The sequence below is a fragment of the Panthera pardus genome, unplaced genomic scaffold, assembly GCF_024362965.1.
Source record: "Panthera pardus isolate Hobbes unplaced genomic scaffold, ASM2436296v1 HiC_scaffold_10, whole genome shotgun sequence".
NCBI lineage: Eukaryota > Metazoa > Chordata > Mammalia > Carnivora > Felidae > Panthera > Panthera pardus.
Window position 1 is genome coordinate 34,841,512 of NW_026526655.1, and position 17,664 is coordinate 34,859,175.

The 17,664-nt window shown below is 41.5% G+C and overlaps 1 protein-coding gene across 1 annotated transcript in view; it reads right to left on the reverse strand.

The window, feature by feature from the left end:
* Positions 1-187: 187 nt before the first annotated feature.
* The window catches only part of LOC109254456 (aldehyde oxidase 2), an 86,490-nt gene continuing 69,013 nt past the window's right edge, over positions 188-17,664 (reverse strand). Inside the window, 3 exon segments of the mRNA XM_053906484.1 lie at positions 188-539; positions 3,336-3,411; positions 16,061-16,228. Coding sequence (XP_053762459.1) covers positions 3,358-3,411; positions 16,061-16,228 — 222 coding nt within the window. The 3' untranslated portion in view covers positions 188-539; positions 3,336-3,357.

Consider the following 17,664-nt stretch of genomic DNA (forward strand, 5'->3'; position numbering starts at 1 on the left):
TTGCCCTTTATCTCCAAATTCCAAAAGAATGTTAACCAGTTGAATAGCTGATCTACACGAGGAAAATACAACTCCTTTGTTGTCCAATGCCCAGACATGGACGCATAGCTAATCCACAGTAAGAACAAAACAAAATTGTAGATCTCTTTTGGTGTCCTTACCTGTGGCCACCCAATCAAACACATCCTTGAGGAAAGTAATCACATGTTTATTTACTGAGAAGTGTCTTCCACTCTAGGATCACAACCTGTATTACTAGTCAGTCCAGTTAGATTGGAGGGATACACAAAGAAAAAAATTTGCTTTTAGAGCAATATTTACGTGATGTCTTCACAAACAAATCAAACTTAAACTTGGCTACTGTGGATATTGCAATGCTTATCTGGTGACCTCTAGGCTAAAATGTCTAAGCAAATAATGATTTATCTTGTTAGCCTAATCAGGCTTGAATAATGTTTCTAAAATTTGTCTTTTCTTCCACAACAGTGTATCAGTTTGGATTAACAAACCATCTTTTCACTTGTGAAAAACTGAAACACCTGGAAAAAAAAAAAGAAAGGAGAGTAATTATAAAAGTGTGCAAATTCCCCAGCTTTTGCATGCAAGGAAAACAATAAGTAGTTGAAAACTTGGATTGGTAAGCTTTACGGATATGAATAAGTATGTTTAGGTAGTTACTTATTCTTCCTTGGCCTCCATGTCTTCATTTATAAGAAGCTGGATGAGCTCAAAGGTTTTCACACATTTTTAGCGAAGGTTGAAAATGTTATGGGAAAACACTCACACATATATGATTTTAGTGTGGTATAAATTTAATGTCAATGTTTAACACTTGCTTATATAGCAAATATGTGAAAACGATAATGCTACTTTAAAGAATGCAAAAACCTGAAATGGCAGGTAAAGACTGACAGTTAAAGACTCAGAATGCAATTTATATCTGCATTTTATTATTTTTTAAGTTTATTTATTTTGAGAGAGTGTGAGAGAGAGTGTGTGCGAGCACGTGAGCAGGGGAGGGGCAGAGAGACACAGAGAGAGAATCCCAAGCAGGCTCCATGCTGTCAGTGCAGAGCCCCACGGGGGTCCCGAACCCACGAACCCATGAGATCATGACTGGGCCAAAACCAAGAGTCAGACACTTAACCTAGAATCACCCAGGTGCCCCTACATTTTATTTTAATTGCATAGCATGGAGATAATTCTGACACACAAATAGTTGTAAGTGGTAAAGTAGCAAAAGAGATTTTTATGGTTTGGTTTTGATTTTTGTTTTTTAAATTTTTCTAGAACTGTGAGAATGGTCTTTATTTTGAAATTTGTACAAAAACTTGACAATCCAGTTCATTCATTGGCGGTCTCCAATTTGTTAAAATTTGGCATTTAGCTGGGGCGCCCGGGTGGCTAAGTCGGTTGGACGTCTGACTTCAGCTCAGGTCATGATCTCACAAACTGTGAGTTGGAGCCCCGCATTGGGCTCTGTGCTGCAGCTCAGAGCCTGGAGCCTGCTTCGGATTCCGCATCTCCCTCTCTCTCTGCCACTCCCCTGCTCTGTCTCTCTCTCTCTCTCAAAAAATAAATAAACGTTAAAATTTTTTTAAAAAAAACCATAAAATTTGGCATTTAGTACATCTGAGTGTGTATGTGTAGCTTTCCTTTAGTGAGTACGGTGTCAGGCATGATGCTGAGTACTTTATAAACCTTGTTTTATATAGGGATTAGAGTGAATTTGCCATCATGTCCACGTTGAATTTTAACACTTGAAAAGAGAGAGGTAGAGAGAGAGAGAATAAAGAACTAGATAGACATTCTGCCTTCTATACATGGGTATATGTGCTTTCATTACTATTTTATAATAATTTAAAATATAGTTTAAAACATTAGCTGTTTTGATTTTTGTTATTGTGAAAGGAGAAACAAAAATATCATCAATTATTTAGTCTGATTTAGCAAAACTATCCATGCAAGTTCTTTTTTTTTTTTTTTAATTTTTTTTTTCAACGTTTTTTATTTATTTTTGGGACAGAGAGAGACAGAGCATGAACGGGGGAGGGGCAGAGAGAGAGGGAGACACAGAATCGGAAACAGTCTCCAGGCTCCGAGCCATCAGCCCAGAGCCTGACGCGGGGCTCGAACTCACGGACCGCGAGATCGTGACCTGGCTGAAGTCGGACGCTTAACCGACTGCGCCACCCAGGCGTCCCTATCCATGCAAGTTCTTATGTGACAAGTAACAATGGAATTAAACATATATCTGTTAATACGCATGGGTTGTTTTAGACATTTAATTGGAAAATTAGAGTTTGATGAAATGTTTTTTCTCTGAATCTATGACGTAGTTCTCTTCTGCTTTCATTTTTTCTAATGTTGCCCAGTAAGTGTGCAGAAAAGCAGTTTAGTTTTCCAACAATGAAAATTTCTTTTTGTTAGCAGATATTTCCCAGGCACTTTTGGTGGCCACCCTCCAAAGTCTTCAGTGCTCTGAGTTTTGTGTTAAGCTGCAGTACAAAACTGTAGCAGTTAAACACAACAAATGCAGCTAGATACCTCTTTTATTTTATTTTACTTTTACTTTTTAAAATGTTTATTTATTTATTTTGAGAGAGAGAGAGAGAGTGAGCAGGGGAGGGGCAGAGAGAAATGAAGAGAGAGAATCCCAAGCAGGCTCCACACTGCCAGCACAGAGCCTGACACAGGGCTCAATCTCATGAATGATGAAATCATGACCTGAGCTGAAATCAAGAGTCAGACCCTTAACCGACTGAGCCACCCAGGTGCCCCCAGATACTTCTTTTAAATAGCACTAGTTAATTATAAATGCAGGAAGCAATAGATTTTAATGTAGTGCTTTGTACTCAAGATATGATTCTCAAAAGAATTAGGGAGTAGGATCTTTAAAATATCTTAATCCACAACGCTCTTGTTTTAAATTTTATTTTAAAATGAAAAGAAAAACTGGTGCAGGTGCCTGGCTCAGTCAGTGGAGCATGCGACTCTTGTTCTTGGGGTTGTGAGTTCAACCCCATGCTGTGTATAGAGATTACTTAAAAATAAAATCTTTAAAAAGATAAATAAAATGAAAACAAAAGCTGGTACTATGTTTTTCTTGGGTAAAATACCCTGAATTTCCTTGTCAGCATCCAAAGCCATGTATTGTTTAGTGTTAAAAAATTAAAATGTTGAATAAAGCTTAAAAATGAAACTAGATTTATACATTTGTGCAATCCTAAATTTCCATAGAACACAGTTGGAAAAGCTACTGGACTGGCTCATCTTTTTTTTTTTTTTTTTTCCTTTTCTTTCTGAGTAGTTATATTTCAGCTTAATGATCTTACCTTTTAGGAAATGACAGCAGTGTTACGCTATAGGGATAGACCAAGGTTTAAATGTCTTAGGGTCATCTCTTGGGATCTAAGAAAGAAACCAAATTAGATACTTAATGTTCATAATGCCATTGCAATATTTCATGAGAAAAACAAAGTTTTGAAAATCCTTAGGTTTTGAAAAATTTTCTGACAGAAGGAGTCAGGATTTTCCTGAGGAATGGGACGGTACCATTCCCTTCAAGTGATAACTCTGAAGAGACAGGGATTTGGTGTTGTGATCTCTGCTACACTTAAATGTTGTTTAAGAGGGCACTTCGATGTTACCTATTTTCTTTGCTTCCCAAATGTGAATCCCAAAGAGAATTCCAAATCTTGTGAAAATGTTTGGGGGAAGACAGTGGGAAGGGAACAGTGGGTAGGCTGAGTTACTTGCACTGGAGCCTACAGACTTGGTCTCCTCTGCAGTGATTTGAGAACAGCCCTGTCTACACCTTTAGCCAAATGATTTGTGTGGTTCAGTGCCCTTGCTAATTAACTCCCAGGCTCATTCTACTATCCTTGGCTACAAGCCCCCAAGAGTTTGACCTGTTTATCTTCCTCCTTGTGGTCCTCAGTTCCTGTCTCCTCTGCTGGGAATTCACTCCCTTAGGTCTGGCAGAAAGCAGATATTCCTTCCCTCTGCTGTTGTCCTGTTTTTGTTTGAAGAGTTGACTTTTATTACAAAGGTGTTAAAAGAAAAAACAAACTTCCCATAAATGATGAAGAGTTATGAAGATTCCAAAAAGCTTTTCTTCTAATATTTCTTTCACAAAAATACAAAAAGAAGACAAAGAACAAAAATGAACAAAAAACCTCAACTCTGTAACCTGTTATCCTTACAAATTCTGTTCTGTTTGTTCTTAATCTGTATTGAAATGTAAATGGGGGGCTAGGTTTGCTGTTCTCAAAGGGCCTCCCTGCATTCTTTACTTAACTGGGGCTCAGGGAGTTGCTTGGCTATCTTGTTTAGAATCAGCCTGTTGCACCTGGGCAGGGCAAGACATCGGACAAAGCGCCTCAGTCTGGTCTGAGGTGATTTCAGGTCAGCTCCTCTGCTAAAGGGAATGGAATTTGTAGTCTCTTCCAAAACCTGCTTCCAATTCTTTTCACCAGACCTGGGCTTCTGGGGTGCCCTTCTGCTTTGGAACACAGATCAGTAGTTATTCCCAGCCTTCTTGTGTCTCACCAACTCCCTAGGTCCTGGAGTGAGGACTTAACCTCCTTCCTTCCTTCCTTCCTTCCTTCCTTCCTTCCTTCCTTCCTTCCTTCCTTCCTTCCTTCCTTCCTTCCTTCCTCCTCCTCCTCCTCCTCCTCCTCCTCCTCCTCCTCCTCCTCCTCCTCCTTCTTCTTCTTCTTCTTCTTCTTCTTCTTCTTCTTCTTTTTTTATTTCAAAGGTCCTAGGTATGGGACTTAAGCTGCTCTTCCCTGGCTTTTGGTGATCTTCCCTTTATCTTCTCTTTTGCTTGGTGCCCTCATCCCTTTCCTTCTCTATTCTATTTCTCCCTGTTGGTTCTCTATAGCTATAATTAAGGCAATTTTCACTATGAGTATCAAGACTGATTCTGCTTTTCATTAAGTCTCTATTTCTGAGATCTATCTGACCCAATCTCTTTGGTCCAAGGTCTAGTAACAATAGATAGTTGCCATCAGTTCAGGAATTCGTCATCATCATTGTGCAGTAAAGGATTAAGTCAGCAGGCCTGGGTAGTCCAAACCCTGCATATTCCAAAGAAAGTTTTAGCTCCTGACCAGCTCCTGGGAGGTAACACCAAAGTCCTAGCAATCCCACCTGATAAGATGTCTTTGTTTACCTGGGGCCTGTTATGCCCAGAATTCGTGATCCCCAAAGACCACTAGGGAGCCGAGTCCGATGCAAAAGCAAAAGAGCCTTTATTCGAGCTAGCTCGAGCTCAATCCCCTACCTGCACCGATGCAGCGGTGAGATACCAGGGAGAGAGAGAGAGTTTCAAAAGCACAGAAGTTTTATAGGGGTTTAGGGGCAGTTGGTGAGGTAATGGCTGTGGCCTCAGCCGATTGGCTGGGGAAGGGTCGTGGCCTCGGCCAATTGGCTGGGGAAGGGTCAGAGTCCTGTTAAGCAGGTCGCTGCGCGTGTTTTGATCAGGAAGTTTGAACGGGTGAGCAGGAGGTTACTCAAGGGGAGGAGGCACAGTCTGAGGTTTCTGTGATTTTCCCGGAAAAGGGGTCATGTCGGGGACATAGTCACTCAAGGTGGAGAACACAGAACAAGATGGAGTCGGCCGGCGTAGGCCCGCCCTTTCAGGGCCTTGTGTCATGTGGTATCATTTGACCTCTGGAAGAGCTGGACACTGAGTAACTAAGATCAGTATGCAGATAACTTACGCCTACACGACTGATCTCTAATAAAAACCCTTGACACCAAGGCTCAGGTAAGCTTCTTTGGTTGGAAAAACCTTGTGTATCTTCTCATACATCATTGCTGGAGAATTAGGTGTTGTCTATGTGACTCCGCTGGGAGAAGATAACTGGAAGCTTGTGCCTCGTCTCTCCTGGACTCTGCCCTATGTTCCTTTTTCCTTTGCTGATGTTAACCTCTATCTTTTCACCATAATAAACCATAACCATGAGTATACCAGCTTTCCTGAATTCTGTGAGTGCATCTAGTGAACCATTGAATCTGAATGTGGTCTTGTGGACTTTTAACTCAGTCTTCTTCATTATCATCACCATCATCATCCTCACCATCAATGTGTGCATTGACCACTTACTATGTGTGACAACTGCAAAATGCTTTTCATGTGTTATCTTTTATTTTTTTTGAGAGAAAGAGACAGAGAGCACATGAGTGAAGGGGGGGACAGAGAGAGGGAGGAGGGAGAGAGAGAATCTTAAGCAGCCTCCACACCCAGAGCAGACCCCAACTTGGGGCTCCATCTCACAACTGGAAGATCATGACCTGAGCTGAAATCAAGAGTCAGACACGTAACCAACTCAGCCACCCTTGCACCCCCTCATGTGTTATCTTAATCATTCCTTGCAACAACCTGGAAAGTAATTCAAATTATTCTCTTCACATACCTGTCCCCCAATTTTATAGATAAGGAAACCAAGTGATCAGAGAAGTTAAATAAATCATCAAAAGTAGAGCTGGCCTTCTAACCCACATCCTTCTGACTCCAGGACCTATGTCTTAACCACTAAGCTAAAAGGGTACATCGTGACTCCTTTCCGTTGTTAGTTAAGTGGCTGCCTTTTTTCCTGTTTTACATTCTGCGTTGCTTATTCCCTCTTTTCAACAGCTTTGCCCTGTTCCTTTTTAGGTGCTGTCCCTACCTCTTCCCTTCCCCTGCTTCTCTCAACTAAAGGAGTAACCTTCCAGAGACCAGGTAGGAGGGTTTTTAGGTGCAAAAACATACATTCAGTAGCCGTGTCAGGTAATCCCCCTTCATAGTAAGAAAGGCCACTCTGTGAAGTATCACCAAACGTTGCAGGGAACAGATTCAGTCCCTGCACCCTGGGGCAAGCATGCTCAACATGGAACCAGTTTCACAGCCTATTAAGTGCTGGTGAAACCTCTTCCAAGACAGCGTGAGAGGCAGGGAGGTGAAGAATGTGATGAAGAATGAAAGAGCATGTGCCAGTCTGAGTGTGTGTGTGCATGTACATGTATGTATGTGTGTGTGTTTGTGTGTCTCACAGGGACAGAATGATAGACAGCATTCTGACAAAGGCACCATGGGAGACTTCACTCTGAGTCACCTCCTGAGTCGTGCAGTTTGTGTCTGTGCTCCATCTCAGAATCCGTGGGACTGAGGTGTGTGTGTGTGTGTGTGTGTGTGTGTGTGTGTGTGTGGCTTTTAAGGCCTTGCCAAGGATCTGTGGCTTAGCTTCCAGCAGAACTGGGTGCAGAATGCATGTTTCTACGTGTTATTGGGGTAGGTTCCAAAACTATAAAGAAACAGAATGCAATCTTGTAGGACTGCCAGTACCTCTCCCTCTGCTCAGAGAAATGCAAAGCAGTGCACAGGGTGTGGGGTTGAGGACTAGTGTTTGGGGGCCAACCAACCCACACTAGTGTAGGTAAACCTGGCCGCTTCACGGCACAGGAAACGTTCACGTGTCTCTCCTTCATCTGGCAGGGACAGCTCCCTTTACTGAACAGGTGGCACTTAAAAGTGCCATTAAAATGCTGCCAACCCTGAGTCTGGGCATCCAGAACTGTGAACGAAGCAGGAAGGCAAAATGGAACATGGGGGTGGCAAGGCGGTGGCAATGCGGAGGGAAGAGAGTAGGTGGGAGGAGGCTGCATTAGGGTCTGCGCGGCAGGGAAGGTAAAGGCCTTCAGAAACTGGACACCTGTCGCCACTGGAATTGGGCGCTGGTCTAGAATGAAAGGACCGCTTCTCAAGGAGATACTCTAGAGCCAGGCCTCAGCCCAGCACATGACACAACCACTTGTGGTGGCTGCAAGTGTTCCTTGTGAGTCAGTATTATGAAGCTGCCCCTTCCAAATGCCGGGTGAACTGAAACCTGTTTGCAAACTTGTTTCTAAGCTGAAGGTCTGATTTTAGCTTCCAGGAGATGGAAACTGAATCTGCTTATTTGCTTTATGTGGCCTCCTGCTAGGTCAGCCCCCACACACCATGTTTTTGTAGTTACTTTATATATATATATATATATATATATATATATATATATATATATATGTTTATTTTTGAGAGAGAGACAGTGAGCACAAGCAGGGGAGTGGCAGAGAGAGACAGAGAGGGAGACACAGAATCTGAAGCAGGCTCCAGGTTCTGAGCTGTTAGTGCACAGCCTGATGTGGGGCTCAAACCCACAAACCGTGAGATCATGACCTGAGCTGAAGTCAGACCCTTAACTGACTGAGCCACCCAGGTACCCCTTGTAGTTACTTTAATAAATACTTTTTGCTGTGAGTGATAACAAAGTGTTTGCATTTGCCCTACTGTCAAATTCTCCAAGGAAGTATTTTTCTTTCTTTCTTTCTTTTTTTAAATGTTTATTTAGTTTTGAGAGAGAGAGAGAGAGAGAGAGCAAACGGGAGAGGGCAGAAAGAGAGGGAGACACAGAATCCAAAGCAGACTCCAGGCTCCAAGCTATCAGCATAGAGCCTAATGGGCAAACTCACGAACTGTGAGATCATGACCTGGGCCGAAGTTGGATGCTTAATCAACTGAGCCACCCAGGTGCCCCACCAAGGCAGTATTTTTCTAATTTTTAAGACTGTGGAACTCTTCATGTCTCTGAATCCTAAAGATTTTTTTTTTTTTAGGTGAAATCACTGTTTCTAAGGAAAAGTTCTAATTTGAAAATGTTAGGTATTTTCTGTGTATCTTTAAAAGAAGTTTCCTTTTTTTTCCCTTGTGGAATTTTAAATGACTGTATAAAACACATTTCCAAGAAATACATTTTTCTTTCTTCCATCACCAAGAAGGAGATACATAGAGATGACATTTTTGGGCATGTATGGCCAAGCCAGGCTGCTCTGCTGGGCTCAGAGCAGAAACTACCACCAGCAACACCGTTCTAACCAAGTGTTAACCACCTAAGAAAGGGCACATGGGTAAAAACCACAATCAACAGCTCTGATCAAAGTAACCAAAGACACAGATGTAAACAACCTTTGATATAGTAAACGATTGTTCAAATAGAATTTTTTTGCCTGCTTTTTGTTGCAGCTTGAAACTAATGATCTGCAAAAATGAGGCTGCTAGTCTTTTTTTTTTTTTTTAAGTTTATTTATTTATTTTGAGACAAAGAGTGCACTCACAAAAGCTGGAAGGGGCAGAGAGAGAGGGAGAGAGAGAATCCCAAGCTGGCTCCCCACCACCAGCGCAGAACCAGACTTGGGGCTCAATCCCATGAACCATGAGATCATGACCTGAGCTGAAACCATGAATTGGACACTCAACTGACTGAGCCACCCAGGCACCCTGAGGCTGTAGTCTTAAGAGTTGTTTTTTGCTGTCCTTAGCAGGTCAACTCGATTTAATGTGGAAATCTTTTTAAGCCCTTTGGGAGAGGCATATTTTGAAGAAAGTGATTAATAGTTACGGGTATTTGGTGGAAACTTCACTTTAATATTTACAGAGTGACTTATATTTACATAATATTTTTACATGCGTTATTTTATTTAATTCCAAAGGAAAAGTACTGAGGGTTTGACCATCATTTCTGTTTAAGAAATAGTTATAGGCAGGCTGTTATTTACCTTATAGTTATAAGGAGGTTATTAAAAGAGGAGGTTTTAGACTCTCCAGTGCATGTTCTAGTACACAGAAATTCTGAACCTCTCACCTTCCGACTTGTCAGAGGAAATTGTGTTTTGACAACAGTATTCAAAGGCCAAATACTAAGGGTGTTAATATCTGTTTTTCAAAAAATGTTTGTTTTTGTTTTTTTGCATATTACAGTGTTATATGCCAGTGTGAATCATTATATACAGCTCACCCTTTAAAAAATTTTTTTAATGTTTATTTTTAAGAGAGAGAGAGAGAGAGAGCGAGAGAGAGAGAGAGAGAGAGAGAAAGCATGAGTAGGGGAGAGAAGAGAGGGAAACACAGAATCCGAAGCAGGCTCCATGCTCTGAGCTGTCAGCACAGAGCCCGATGTGGGGCTCAAACTCAGTGGACTGTGAGATCATGACCTGAGCAGAAGTGGAATGCTTAACTGACTGAACCACCCAGGCGCCCCTATGCAGTTGATCCTTGAACAAAATGGGGGTAGGGGTGGCAACCCTCCGTGAAATTGAAAATCCACTTATAATTTTGACTCCCAAAAACTTAAGTACTACTAGCCTACTGTTTACTGAAATGAACTATGTTATTGTAACATACCTGATTAGCACATATGTATCATATACTGTATTCTTATTATAAAGTAAGATAAAGAAGAGAAAATGTTATAAGAAAATCTTAAGGGGACACCTGTGTGGCTCAGTTGGTTAAGTGTTGGACTCTTGATCTCAGCTCAGGTCTTGATCTAGGGTCGTGAGTTTGAGCCCCGCAATGGGCTCCACACTGGGCATGGAAGCCTACTTTAAAAAAAAAAAATATCTTAAGGAAGAGAAAATACATTTACCATGCTGTACTGTAATAAATCTGGGTATAAGTGAATCTGCACAGTTCAAACCTATGTGGTTCAAGGATTGACTGTATTTCAGTTAAAGTAGCATGTTGTAGTTTGTTTCAAGGTAAATCTGATACAGGCTCAGATTTGTTTCAAGATGCTTTAAAGAGACTGGTCTGTGTGAGGAGCCAGGCTATGAGAACTTTAGGAGGCTTATTGTGTGAATAAATCATAATTTCTAAAGAACTGAAGATGGAGACTTGGATTGTGATAGAAGCTAGATGCCAGGGAAGCTGGAACAAAGATCATTCAGGTTTCACCCTCCTGATGTGAAGATAAGTGGTATGGCCACAAGTTTTTATTTGTTATCTCTATGCCAGAAAGAACAACAAACAGCCTGTCAGTTACAAGTTTTTTCTACCAATATCAGAGACTTACAAGGTAAGGCGATTAAAAAAAATTTTTTTATGTTTATTTATTTTGAGAGAGAGAGGGAAAGAACACAAGCGCAAGTGGGGGTGGGGAAGAGAGAACAGGAGAGAAAATCCCAAGCAATCTCCACACTGTCAGCACAGAGCCTGATGCAGGGCTCCTTCTCAGGAACCGTGAAATCATGACCTGAGCCAAAATCAAGAGTTGTACACTTAACTGACTGAGCCACCCAGGCGCCCCCAAGGTAAGGCCATTTTTGAGGGCTACTTGGTCCCATTTTACTTTGAATCTAATGAAACTGCCACAGGGCCTTTGCACTAGCTATTCTCTGTCTGGAACATACCATTACCAGCTTTATGCTTGCTCCTTCCTCAGCTCAAAGGTCAATGTCCTAGAGAAAATTTCTCTAATAGACCATCAAAAATAATCTAAAATAATCTCTCCATCACATTATAGCCCCCTATTTTTCTATTTTGCTTCAGAGTATTTATCACCACCTGAGATTGTATTGTGTGAATGTGAGCTCCATGTGGGCAGAGATTGACTGGCTCACTGTTTCTTTAGTTCCCCAGCAGTGTCTGGTGCATGGAAAAATGAATGAATGATTGCATGATGAATGATCAGAGCTGGGGCCAAATCTATGACCTCTTTGACTTTAAGAAAAGGTTAAGGCTAAATTAGTAAAGTTTTGTTCTATTGATGAACAGGCATCATCCAGAGTCAACTAAGTACTTATAATTCACAGTAGTTGTTTGTCTTCCTCCCCTGCTACACCATAAACAACTTGAGAGCAGATACCAGTGAATCTCATTCACCAGTATACTCCTGGTACCTCAACATATGCAAAAAGGAAAGTATTGAATTAATTTCTTGAATTTGATTAAAATATGAAAGGTAAGTAGGGATTAGCCAGGTGAGGAAAAGGAAGAAGATGGTTTCAAGCAGAGGAGAGAGCTTGGTGGAAGCCTCTGTCCTTGATATGAGGAACAGACAGAAGATGGCAAGTGTGGAGAGAGAAGGCAGGGTAGGGTGCCATGCATAGCTGGAGAAGTGAGTGAGGCCAGCCATAGGGGAATTTGCAGGTTTGTAGGCTTGGCAGGGCAAGTTAAAAAGTTATATCTTTATCCTAAGAGCAATGGGAACCTTTTTACCTGTGTATACGCTAGAGTGACATGATCATATTTGTCACAACACAAATTTTTGGCTGCACTGGGTACTGTGAAGTCAGCAATGAAGCTGCTTTGACCTAGGCTGGAGAGATGTGAGGTGGACTTAGGGTCTCTAGAAAGTAAGCTCCACAAATGTAGAGACTGCCCTCTGTTTCATTCACTTCTGAATTCCCAGCACCCAGAACAATGTCTGGTACCTGCTTTGTGGTACAATACAGATAGAGGAGTATTGCCATTTCCTGTGACAGGAAGTAGCGGATGAATCTATATTTTATGTGTTTCTGGTCCTCTTTGTTACACCAAGAGTCAGGACTTCCTCCTCTCTGCTTCCCTTGGGAGGCCCCACTCAAGGCTGGCTTTTGGTTATTCCTTTTCTGTTGGTGGGGTTTTCTGTTGGTGGTGCTGAAGGGAGGGGGTCTGGAGGTGAGAATGGAGAAAGGGTTTTTTTTTGTTTTATTTATTTATTTATTTATTTTGAGGGAGACAGAGACAGTGTGAGCGGGGGAGGGGCAGAGAGAGGGAGAGAGAGAATATCAAGCAGGCTCCGTGTTGCCAGCACAGACCTTGTCCCAGGGCTCAATCCCACGATTGAGCTATCAGCTGGAGCTCAGAACCTATGAGATCATGATCTGAGCCGAAATCAAGAGTTGGACGCTTAACTGACTGAGCCACCCAGGTGCCCTGAACAGAGAAACTCTTGAATCCCTGAAGTCTTGTCAAGAATTTGAAGTCACTCATTATGAAGTCACTCCCAATTATACGGTTCAAACCTTTTCAAATATTAATGTCAGGGATATCTCAATTTTGGAAAATAAGTATGTAAACAAGGTAAATTGTACATACAAATAATTACAAATTAAAAGATGGTTATAAGTATGTGTGTATGTATATACAAATACCAAAATTTTTATGGTTATTTCTGATTAGTGGGGTTATATGGCTGATTTTAACTTTCATCTTACACTTTCAACATTTTCTTATTTTTCCATAATGGACATGTGTTACTTTTGTGAAGATAAAAAATAATACATGTTTAAAAATGAGGTTTATAATATCAAACATAGATTATAACATGTGGTGCTATTTAGATGTATTTTAGAAAATGTGAGGTTACTCTCACATTGACCCTGAGCATTTGATTGATGGGTATACAAATTATTCGATGATTTATATCCACAAATATATATATTAAATTACTGTTACCAAAAAAATCAGACTTGGGAGAAAAATCTGGACTCATGCCATGAACAAGGTAGCTGGCAGGTGGGGTCCCAAATGGTGAATGAAATCAGAGTCATTCACTTCTTTATCATTGCATATGACAGAGTGACTTTGCCAGATAACCCAACTATTAAAAATGGCCTAAAGCCTTGGAAATGAAGGAATTCATTTTCTGGGAGCCAGGCCATTTTGAAGACCGAAAAATGTTAAACGTGGGCAAGAAAGGAAGAGTAGAATTGCTGCTCCGAGTTTTTAGTTTCACTAAAATGGCTCATTTTGGGAAAGGATATTTATTACTGTAAAATACAATTGAGAACATCTTTTTGAAAGGTTGAAAGCGGAACGATTGGTGTCGAGATCACGTGATTCTGCAGTTACCACGTGACCACTGCTGTTGTCCGGAGGGGCGGACTTGACCCTCCAGTTCCAAATCCACCCAGAGAAGGTGTTCCTAGCAGTGGAGGAGTGCTGGTTTCCTGGCCCTGCCCCTCTGAGCAGGACTGGCCAGAGGTGGGTGACTACAACCCTTCTGTGGACAGTGCAGTCAGGTGAGGGGCAGCCTGAGGGGCAGAGCTCTTGCTGAGATACTTGGAGGGAAATACAGTGTGGTGGGTATTATTGGAATAGGAGAAATGTTGAGTCAGCCTTGGAGATCGGAAGAGGAATAGATCATTTAGGGGAAGGAAATGAGTAATTATGACACTTGTATTTTTCTTTTAAATTGTATTGTTTAATCTCTACACCCAATATGGGGCTTGAACTCATGACCCCAAGATCAAGAGTTGCATGCTCTTCTGACTGAGCCAGCCAAACATGCCTATGACACTTATTTTTAAGCAATATTCCTAAGTCCTGGGTCATATTATTCTTTCACTCTATGGCTGGATATTTTGAAGAGGTCAGTTATGTATTTGAGCTTCTTTTTTTAAAAAAATATATCTTTTAATGTTTTTATTTATTTTTGAAAGAGAGAGAGAGAGAGAGTGGGGGGGGGGGGGGGCGGGGGGAGAGGCAGAGAGAGGTGGAGACACAGAGTTGGAAGCAGGCTCTAAGCCCTAAGCTGTCAGCACAGAGCCCGATGTGGGGCTCAAACTCACGAACCTCGAGATCATGACCTGAGGCAAAGTCCGACGCCCAACTGACTGAGCCACCCAGGTGCCCTTGGGCTTCCTTTAATATAGATATGAAAAAATACAAATTTCTTTTAAGAGGTAGAGAATCAGTTCTTTTCTCTCTAAGAAGCAATATACTATGCTGGAGCCAGACAGTCTGTGTTTGAATCTTGACCTTGGGCAAATGACCATACCTCAGTTTCCTCAATAGTAAAATGAAAAAAATAATACTAGTTACCTGATAGAGTTTGACTAATGAGATATTTCACTAATGTGAAATATTTAGTATGGTGCCCAATCAATGCCAACTACTGTTACTATTTATATTAGGATGCTATGAGGAGATGGGCAAGGTGGACTCAGTGACCTCACTGGGGTTGCGTAGCTGCAACATTCAGCAGGCTGGCCTTGCAGCAGGCTGCATCTAGCAGGTAGCTCCCCAGTCTTCCCTCTCCTGGGCTGGGGGGCATTGTTATAAAATGGAATGAAGTGGAAAAGCAGCCGCTGTTATTTCTTTTCATTTTCTTTTAATGTTTATGTATTTATTTATTTATTGAGAGAGAGAGAGAGAGAGAGAGAATCTCAAGCAGGCTCTGTGCTGCCAGCATGGATGTGGGACTTGATCTCACAAACTGTGAGATCATAACCTGAGCTGAAATCAAGAGTTGGATGCTTAACCAACTGAGCCACTCAGCTGGCACTCAGATGCTCCAAGATCATGTTATTTCTAAATGAAAGCTAGACTGTGTACCCTGTGTTTGTATAGGGAGCATGGAGAGTGTGTTATCAAATATAGCTACATGACACACGGCTTATTTTTATGTTTAGTTTTCTTGAAGAGTAGGATAGATTAGATAGGATAGAGGGAGGAAATATAACAGCTTGATGAAATCATTAGTTGTTTAATACTTAGCTATTAGTTTTTGTTTTGTTTTCTTTTTCTAATAATTCTTTTCTTATGTTTATTTTATTTTTGAGACAGAGAGACAGCAGGGAAGAAGCAGAGAGAGAGGGAGAGAGAATCCCAAGAAGGCTCCATGCTGTCAGTGTGGAGCCTGATGTGGGGCTCGATCCCATGAAGCATGAGATTATGACCTAAGCCAAAATCAAGAGTCTGATGCTTAACCAACTGAGCCATCTGGTACCCAGCTATTAGTTTCTAAAGCATGATAAATTACTCTACTTCAGGATTGCTGAGAAAATCAAATTAAATAACAGATAGGGAAATGCTTTTTAAAATTTTTAAATTGCTACATACACAAAAGGTATTTGTGTGATTTCTTTTTATCATCTTATATTTTATTAAAAAAATTTTAAATGTTTTTTATTTATATTTGAGAGAGAGAGAGAGAGAGACAGAGAGAGAGAGAGACAGAGAGAGAGAGAGAGAGAGACAGAGCACGAATAGGGGTAGGGCAGAGAGACAGAGACAGAATCTGAAGCAGGCTTCAGGCTCTGAGGTGTCAGCACAGAGCCCAACACGGGGCTCGAACTCATGAGCAGTGAGATCATGACCTGAGACGAAGTGGGATGCCCAACCTACTGAGCCACCCGAGGTGCCCCATCATCTTATATTTTATAATTTGACCTTATAATTTGATCAGATTAGGTTATGAATTTTTACCTTACTGGTCTAAGAAGCAAGAGATAGAAAAATCACCTTTTAGGAAAGTAAACAATAATTCCTTACCATCTCTGTGAACCGATCTGCACAGGCCATTCGAACTTGTTCTGGGGTTGCTGGACTCTTCACTATGAAGTCCTCGACTATGTCTCTTTCTTTGCATGCTGCGGCCACAGCATCAGTGATGGCAAAGAACACAGATGACCCCAAGAACATCCCAGACTCCCCCAGGCCCTGCAAGAAAGCACATTTGTTTTAGAACCTTCTATAGTAGATTACAAACTATATTTCAGGGCCCAGATCTTTATTCTCCATTGTGTCCCCAACTCTGAGCAAGTGTCTCACTCACAATAATTCTCAATAAATGTTTGTTCACTGATTTACTGACTGAATGAAACTTGAATACTCTTAAAAATCCCAGTATCACCTGAGCTTCCCATATCTGTAATACTGTCTAGGTTGAACATTTGTTCTATAGGAAAGGAATGTGTCTACAGGAAAGGGGAGGTTACCCTATTTAGGGAAGCACAATAAATAGCCAATGTCATGAGCAGAGAGAAAAAATGCCTCATTATGTCTGCAGAATCAGGGAGGGTAGGGTACTCTAGAAGAATGAGTATAGACTTTGGTACCAGACAATGGGTTGAAAGCCTATCATCCACAAGGAATAGTCAGGTAATATAAAGGGGGTACTGTGGGTAGTTGAAGGACAGTAAGGAAAAGCAGGAATCATGGTGAAGTAGAGATACCCCCAGGTCCTGTCTCAAGGGGCAGCTGTTTTTCAGTTCTAGCTAATTTATGCCTTCTTAGAATGTAGCCAAAATTACCAGATCATCCAATTTTTCAAGAGAATTTAGATGTTCTTATTTTAATGTACAATTCCCTGATACTTAAAAGCACTGTAGGTCACAGAAAACACATCTGCAGCCTAGATTCAGCCAGTGGCCCTCCAGTCTGCAGCCCTAGATATTAAGTTTGAATCCTGGCCCTTACTCCCTCCGTTTTTCTGGGTGAGATTCTCTCTCCAGCCTCTGTTTCTTTATTGGTGAAATTCAGGCAATGGTATCTACCTTACAGGGTGCTGTGAAGTTCAGCAAGTGCAAAAGCACCCAGCGGTACTTGGTAGGTCCCTGTTATTATTACACAGCACCTTCCATGGGGCCCCTGTAAACCCCTGATTTTCCTGAGGGTCTGTGTATGAGTGGCTGGCCACAACCACAGGACTCAAGGGTCCTGCCTGTCCTATTGCTCTTAGGACCTGAAAGCTGCTTTCTGTGAGCTCTGAGCTTCCTTTTGCCTTTTCCTCTTTGAGTGATTTCCAGCCTGATGAGAATCCAAGGGTGTTGCTGATTGCCCTTCCTTTCAAACATGCACCCCCCCCCCCCCAAGTGTCATCACCACACACTAGAGGAAGTTCCTGGGATGAAAATGGGCTCCAGTTTGGAAATGATAAAATTCCAGCAGATATATGTGGACTCGTTTTCTCTTATATCAATTTGTCACCCCTAGTAAGAAGTTTCCTAAAAGACTTGAAAGAAAATTAAAAAAAATTTTTTTTTAATGTTTATTTATTTTTGAGAGAGAGAGAGAGAGAGAGAGAGAGAGAGAGACAGAGTGTGAGTTGGGGAGGGTCAGAGAGAGGGAGACACAGAATCCAAACCAGGCTCCAG